The 8359-nt window shown below is 42.8% G+C and overlaps 1 protein-coding gene across 2 annotated transcripts in view; it reads left to right on the forward strand.

Moving 5' to 3' along the window:
* Window positions 1–5246, forward strand: part of LOC131197286 (integrin alpha-X-like) — a 75505-nt gene extending 70259 nt beyond the window's left edge. Inside the window, exons 27-30 of one of the 2 annotated variants that reach the window (XM_058181155.1) lie at window positions 1049–1171; window positions 1698–1790; window positions 3493–3603; window positions 4972–5246. In XM_058181155.1, the coding sequence (XP_058037138.1) occupies window positions 1049–1171; window positions 1698–1790; window positions 3493–3603; window positions 4972–5073 (429 nt within the window). In that variant the 3' untranslated portion in view covers window positions 5074–5246. The remainder of the gene's footprint in view (window positions 1–1048; window positions 1172–1697; window positions 1791–3492; window positions 3604–4971) is intronic. The other variant, XM_058181154.1, reaches the window with a different exon arrangement.
* Window positions 5247–8359: the final 3113 nt, after the last annotated feature.

Here is an 8359-nt window from a genome sequence, read left to right on the forward strand (position 1 = left end):
TCCCTCATTGACTTTGCTTGTTGTAAACCAGCTGGAAAGGTTGAAAAAGGCAACCAAGTGACCCCAGGATGTTTCAACCATTATAAATACATGTTGGTTTGCAAAGCAGCTGAATTTTGATCATATGTCTGTAAGGATGTGTGGCTGTCATAAATGTGAGGACTGGTTGTAAGTCATTTTTTCAGTGCAGTTTTAATTTTGAACAGTCACTAAATGAATGATTGTAAGTCAAGGACTACTGTATGCACCTTCCTTTGGGTTAATATCTCTATGAGAAGAACTACCTCAACTGAAGCCAAGATGCATTTTTGTCTGAGATGGTGATGGCAAGCGGCAATACCAATTCTCGCGAATGAAGGCAAATATATGTGTCCCAGGATAATGTTGCAGGATCCAATCAGGGTCAGTCACCGGGACCTGAGCTTTAGTCTTCTAAACTTTTGGACTCGTACTGGAGCCCATCCTCAGGGAACTTCTCTCTGTCAGAATATGTGCTATGGGCTATTCTATGTATGGTATTTATGTGATGCTTGGTTCAGGGGCAGGTTTCAAAACCCATCGCTACTGGTTTGCTTGCGGGTGAACGCGACACTTCTGTGCAGAAGCATCCGGGTGGGTGGATGGATCCTCCCGCTGCTGCTGCTCCTGGTTCATCCAATCTGGGATGAACCGGTAGCAGCCCACCACTGGCTTGGTTGTGGGCATGCAATGAACAAAAACATACAATCAATTTCGCAGCTACTAAGATTGTTGGCTGAGCAGGTACAAAAATAGCCAGGGAAATGATTGAAGCCTAGGATATAGATCCCTTGTCAGTCAACTGGAGTGATTTACCAGCAGCTTATCAGATACTTAGGAGCCGAAGCCATAAACAACCATGCACCACATTAATACCATGCATAGAATAGTCCAAAGAACACATTTTGATAGAAATTCCCTGAGGGAGGTCTCCAGCATAAGTCTGAAAACTTGGAAGACTAAACCTTTACTTCTGGTGATGGACCGAGATTGAACCTGCAATACAAATTCTCTTTTCTTCTTTTGACAGAGAGGCTGTCTGGGGGCTTTTGCTTGCCCCAAAGTTTACTGCTTTATCAACAGTCTTGCTAAGGGAGAATGGATCAGGTTCAATTTTTCTGGAGATTTTTATAGAGAAGATAAGTCTCCTAAAGTAAGTAGCACCTCTGTCTCATAATAAGGTTATTACATTGTTCTGCTTGGAAGATATATTTCTACTAAATACCTTGGGCAAAGAAAGCATTTTGAAGAAATTTCCTATTCCTGAATAATCCCTATAGGGAAACGCTTACGACAGCCATTGCGCCCACCTTAGGTGTTTGATTTGGGATTCATGTGGAAAATAAGAAAAAGGAACTCTCTTTTTTTAGTCAATTGATTGGTGAACTAAGCAAAAGGGAAGGAGGAGAGAAATATAAAAATATAAAATCGTAGGCTGGAAGGGACCATCGAGGTCTTCTAGTCCAACCTGGTTACTAGATTGATTATTAGGAAATAATGGAGGGGCAGGGAGGCTTCCATGGAAAGATTACCTAAGCCTAAACCTAAGGCAGCCGCTCTGCATATGCTCAGGAGCGCCCTCGCCCTACCTCCAAGACCAATATTATATTGACCTCTTTCATTGACCTTTCATTGACCAAACTATATTGATCTCTTTCATTTGCTTATCACTTCTAAAGCTGAAGTCCGAAATATTCCATGTTGGCAGCGAAGCATCCATAAGGGTAGATGACACCAGATTTTTCCTGAACGAAGCAGAGGATTTCAGCCAGGTAATTGAATCAGGATTGGTTGATTAAAGAGTTAATGATTGAGCAGTGGAAATGCAAGGCAGGAGTCATAGAATCATAGAGATGGAAGGGACCTTGGAGCTCTGTCCAATCTTTTCTTGCAGATGTCCAGCAATGGTGCATGCATAACTCCATGAAGCAGGCTGTTCCGCTGATTACTTGTTCTTAGTGTCAGGAAGTTTCTTCTTACTTCCAGATTGGATCTCTCTTTAATAAGCTTCCACTCATTGCTTCTATCCTGCCCTCAAGTTCTTTGGAAAGCTCTCTTAGTCCATGCTGCAACTGAGTCATGGAAGCTGGTAGCATCTTCAAGATTAACCAACTTTCTTAGGGCAAAACTTTTGCATCAGGTGCCCAGAGAGGATCTGTTGTTATAGACTTGAAACACAGGGAATGGAAGAGAGGAGAAAGCAACAGAGAAGAACCAGACGGGAAGCTAATGGACTTGGCTTCTAGCCATCGTATGTGGTCTGTTGTGATGAGTGGCTCTTTATTGAAAGGAACAGAAGTGGCTGCTAGTAAAAAAAAAAACAACCCAAAAAACATGCACTTGCTGATTTTGTAATATGGAAATGAGGGCTGGGTTTGTCAGGAGAAACGCAATAATAAACTGAACTTGGGAGAATGAAGAAAGAGAGTCAAGAATGAATGGGTACTGAACAAAGGTGATCTGAATGCAAAGCCAAGTGATTGATACAAAAGTATGTTGAGTATGTAATTCCGTCATAGAGAGAGGATGAAGGAAGATTGAAGCACAAAACATATGAAGGAAGAATGAATGAATGATTGAGAAGAAAGGGAAGACTGAGATGGTTGGTCGAATCTAATGAAAGAGTTGAGATGTTTAAAGCAGTGGTCCCCCAATTCCTGGGCTGCGGCCTACTACCAGGCCTTGAGGCTTTCAGAATCGGGCTACAGAAGTGGTGGGAAGAGTGCGCATCCCCACTTGTGTGAGCGTGTGCATGAGTGATGGGCATGCATGCCCATTACTCACACAAATAGAGCTGCATGTGCGCACACACTTGCCCATCACTCGCACAGAACCATCCTTCCCCCCACCCCCATTGCAAAGTCAGAAAGGTTGAGAAACCCTGGCTTAAAGAACACATTAAGCAGTTCAGGGACAGGGGACAAGCCAGGACAATGAGTTATGTAGAGTTGTGCCAAATGGTATTGTGCAGACTCGATCCATCCATCTTTCATTTTCTTATCTCATATCTTTCATTTGCCTGCCAATAGAAGGTAATACAGCATTTGTAAATTAGGGTTAAACTGTGGAGTCTTTAGAGCTGTCTGAGCTTGGCTGTTTTCTTCATGGCTGTTTCATTACTGATTACTAGGTAATATTATAATTGCTAGAACAATCCCACTGCCTTTCAGGACTTATGACATTACCTAGATGGGTAATGAAATGTCCCCAAGAAAACAACTAAGTTCAGAGAACATCCAACAATTCCTTTGCCTATTGGTTCCCTCTTTTTTAGCATATTGTATAAGAATGTTTACACCAAAGAGGAATAACAAAATGACTGTGCAGCAAAGGCTAATTTCTCCTAGTCTCTTACACTGTCTTATGGTAGTTTTGCAGTTGAATCTAGCAAGCAGGTTTCTGGGTAAACCGATTCCTAAAATTAAAACTGATTGTGGGAACAAGGTTTCAGCTTCCAATCGCTTTCCTTTTCAGATCACCACAGAAATCGAGTTGATTTCGCCATTCAATCCTGTCCCCATCATCATTGGCAGCACCATTGGAGGCATCGTGCTTTTAGCCATTATAGTGGCTGTCTTGTATAAGGTCTGTGCAGGTGGTTTGGGCTGTCAATCAGTCTTGCTAGGGTCCTCTCTCTCCTTTAAATCAACTCCAGAACCAAGATCGGTTTCAGTGGAGGCTGAAATCCCTCTATCTGATTGCAAAGTAGTAGGGCAGCTGATTTTTTTAGCAGGAACTTCAGATAGAAATAAAGTGTGCACACAGGCTGTGTTCTCCATATGCTATAAGGTACAACAGTATTATTATCCCATGAGATATTTTTTGACAATTCACATTCTACGCCAGAAACTCTCAGCCTCTAGTAGCTCAGAATATGGTGTGGCAGGAAGAACCAAAAAAGAACTTATGACCTATTGCCCAGTTGAAATTATAACAAGACTCCAAATGCTAATTATGAACTCAATTTTGAGGTTCTGATGTCACCCTTTCCACAGTTATGTGACTGCATTTTGGGTGCTTTGAAACTGGCTCACATTTATAGCCATTTGCAGAGTCCTATGGTCCCGTGACCACGATTTACAATGGTTTTAAACTTGCCCATAGTGAACAATGGGTTCACTTAACAACCACCACAAAAAAGGTTGTAATATTGGATCTGGTCATATGGTGACCTGCTTTACGACTGTCACAACTTACACCCATAATTGTCAGGCTCAAATCAAGGACTAACTCTACAGTTATATACATTGAGTGTTGTTGTTTTTTATTTGAATTTATATCCTGCCCTTCTCCAAAGACTCAGGGCGGCTTACACTGTGTTAAGCCTGTGTCTTCATCCATTTATATATTATATACAAAGTCAACTTTATTGCCCCAACAATCTGGGTCCTCATTTTACCTACCTTATAAAGGATGGAAGGCTGAGTCAACCTTGGGCCTGGTGGGACTTGAACTTGCAGTAATTGCAAGCAGCTGTGTTAATAACAGACAAACTTAGTCTGCTGAGCCACCAGAGGCTCTGAGTGTTTCTCAATTGGCAACTTTAAGATATGTGGACTTCAACTCCCAGAATTCCACAGCCAAATTAACTTCATCTGTCCTGTGCACTTTGATTCTTGAGTTATCTCTGATCTGCTAGATATGCATGGCAGGCTGAGGAATTCTGGGAGTTGAAGTCCACACATCTTAAAGTTCCCAAAGTTGAAAAAGATTGATTAGCACACTAAATTGTACGCTCTGGATTTTTTCAGGACCTAGGATAAAACAGATGCAAGAAACAGATTTCCTGTTAAGTACTCTTTGCAGCTACTTTCACATTTTAGAAAAGAGAATAGAAGATCCTCATATTACTCGTCTATTATTTTAGTACCATTGAGAGATGCATTGCAATTTCTCCTTCACCTTAAATCTGTTTCTCTCTCTTCCCTACCTCTGCCCCTATCATCTCTCCAGTTTGGATTCTTTAAACGCAATCGTGTACCCCAAATGGATGGAAATGCAGCAGGAGCAGCTGCTCCCAGTGACCAAGCTCCTTCAACTTCAGCTGCTTCCTAAGGGAGAAGGGGATTCTGGGTCTGGATGCAACTTGGAAGCCGGGATTCCCACCTTGTCTGGAATAGGAAGAATACAGCCAGTTGAACAGGGCCAAAAAATGGAGAGGCAGGACCTCTGGATCTCCCATTCTAGGAAAGGAATGGGAGGGATGGGGAGGGATTGAGAGATGGGAGGGATAGAAGCTAAGTAGAAATTAACTTTAACTTTAACTAATTTAAAATTCAAATAAATTTATATTTAAGAAAAACAAAAGTATGGTGGCAGTTTTTCCCCCCACGAAAATGGTTTCAACAAATTGATATCACCGGGAAATAAAGTGACACACAGGAGAGTCATCCAAGAATGCTCCCACTTTGGAATCAAAGTTGGGGAATACTTCTGCAGGAATTCAAAGCATGCTGCTTATGGCGTAGTAGAAATGCAGGAGAGCACTCCTTGCTGCATTCAATTTCTTTCTTTCTTGGGGTGCCTGCAAATTCCTGATTCCAAGAGAAGATTTTAGATTTCAGATTGTTAAACTTATATGCACTGCCCATCCTTCTGGTCGACTTGATGGCAAAGAGAAGAATTTTGCCGTAGTCATTTCTGAGTGACTGTGTGTCTTTTTTCTTTCTTATGAAATTGCTCTGTTCCCCATTTACAGTCCAATAGTGGCTACGCTTGCCTAATGTAGTATGTTTACACATACTGTAGTAGATTTGCACAACACATTAATTTAGCTGTGGTTTGCTAAGTTGATTTCCAGGATTTGAATCATAAACTACTAGATAGTAGTGATAATTTGTGGTTCAGGATATCATGCATCAGATATAGTCAGAGTACCAGATAGTCCTTGCCAGGGGTGGGCTTCAAATATTTTAGCAAGGGGTTCTCTGCCTAGTTGCTGGTGGGCGTAGCCTAGCCATCCTCCTGCACCACGGCGGGAGGGGGGCATTTTTGCCCTCCCCGGGTTCTGGAGGCTTACCAAACCAGAAGTTTGGTAGACCTGTTTTTCACCCTCCCTGAGCTTCCACATACGCCCTGCATTTACCTGCATCCAAAATGGGCTGTGTGGGAACTCCTGGGAGAGGTGGGGAGGGTTGGGGTGGGCCAGCCAGGAGTGGGATTTGGGGGTTCTCCGAATTGCACAGAATCTTAGCTAGAGCTTGTCCCGAACCACTGTGAACCCCCAGCAGCCCACCATCCTTGCTTAATGAGTGGTTGCTTTATAACTGTTTTGAAGTTATGACAGCCATAGAACAGGTGCTTTATGGCCCTAAAGCACTCCTGGCTATTTAAATGGTTACACTGCCCTCCCACATGGTCATATGACTGCATTTTGGACAGTCATCTTTATAACCAGTCATGGCATTCCAGGGTTACATGATTGATTTGTGATGCTTCCAGCAAAAAAACCCACTCAAGTGAATGGCTTCACTTAATGACTGACATTCACTTAACAATTGTGGTGTTCGCTTATTAATCATGATAAAAGCCAAAAGGTTACTTCTAGTCATGTGGGTGCTACTACTTATGACTGCAATGACTTAGGATTGTAATTCCGGCTTCAACTGTGGTTGTAAGTCGAGGACTACCTGTAATCCACATAGGGACTGGGTGTGTCTTCATCTTCCAAGGCAAGTGGGTGCTTTGGAGCACCTGGGTTCATGAGGTAGGTCTTCTGCACCTGCTGAATCCCCACCAGAGCCTCTGTGCTTGCGAATATATCTCAAAGGACCAGAACTTGGTATGTTGAGGTCAGCCAAGGCTGATATCTCCAGTTTAGCCGTTAGTCTTGCTGTGTTTGCACACCATCTCCAACTTATCCAGCTTGGGCAAATTCTAACTGCACAAGAACTGGAATTTGTTCTGAGAATTCAAAAGACCCTGGTTTTCAAACATGGAGACCCGCTTCTCTGCAGGGAACCCCAGTAATTTCCATGTTTTTGTCTCTGTAGCCTGCCCAGGACTCTGAAGTTGTTGTTGTTGGTTTTTATTTGCATTTATATCCCGCCCTTCTCCGAAGACTCAGGGCGGCTTACACTGTGTTAAGCAATAGTCTTCATCCATTTGTATATTATATGCAAAGTCAACTTATTGCCCCCAACAATCTGGGTCCTCATTTTACCTACCTTATAAAGGATGGAAGGCTGAGTTAACCTTGGGCCTGGTGGGACTTGAACCTGCAGTAATTGCAAGCAGCTGCTGTTAATAACAGACTGTCTTACCAGTCTGAGCCACCAGAGCCAACTTTCTCATAGCATCAAAAGAAGGCTTCCTTTTTAAAAGCAGAGTCTATGCCTTGGTTTATTCTTTGCACAAGGACACTTCCCTCTAAATCAGGGGGTCCCCCACCTCCCCCCTACCCCGGTCTGTGGACAGGCACCAGACCATATCATGCCAGCAACCAAGCGGAGCAAACAAGCAAAGCCCCATCCATGGGATGCAGGTAGCACGGAAAACCATGCCCCGTCCAGTCCACGGAAAAATCTTTCTCCCTGGAATGAGTCCCTGGTGTCCAAAACGTTGGGGCTGCTTCTCTAAATATTCTCTCCACATCCAGATTGAAAGCAAAATGGCTTTCACATTTAATGGCTTCTTTCTTGATGGATAAGAGCAGCCTGCCTCCTTTTTTCCCCCACCCCCTAAGAGGCAGGGCTGAAGGGTTGGGAAAGAGATAATGGATGAGTGGCAAGAGTATTTAGAAACCTCTTAACCTTCTGTACCAATACATTTCAGAGCTGTTGTTTTGAAACAAAGGAAGTTAAAAGTGAATTTAACAGGACTTTCCCTTAAGCTGACAGGAATATGATTCAATTTTCTGTTGACATCTTCCTGGGCTCCACACGATTTACATCAAACCGCTGCATTTAAGGCTTTCTTGAATTGTGTGGAAACCCATATGTTACTTCCTGTGCACCAAAATTAGGAAATATTTCTTCAAGTACACGTTTTGAACAATTCCTGACCTTAAGTGAAACCCATTCCTTTTCGAAGTCGTTATTTTGGAAATGCAAAGTCCCCCTCCCACTCTCTCCTAGCATCCCATGAGCCTTTGCAGGAGGAGACACCCAGCAAATTAGGTAGATAGGCAACTGTAGGAGTTGTGTTTTATGAAATATGTGATGATTGTTCCATTCCTTCTTTAAGGAGGGCAAAATATGCAGAACAGATTGACTAGGGGTGGTTTAGAATTAGTTCAATTGAGCTACCTTTTGATTTGTGTCTCAGTAGATTAGGTAGGCAGAATGAATCAGTTAGAATTACTTGGAAACAACCAGCTTTAAGATTTCGGGAAGTTACTCTT

Source organism: Ahaetulla prasina, chromosome 4 (genome assembly GCF_028640845.1).
Source record: "Ahaetulla prasina isolate Xishuangbanna chromosome 4, ASM2864084v1, whole genome shotgun sequence".
Lineage (NCBI taxonomy): Eukaryota > Metazoa > Chordata > Lepidosauria > Squamata > Colubridae > Ahaetulla > Ahaetulla prasina.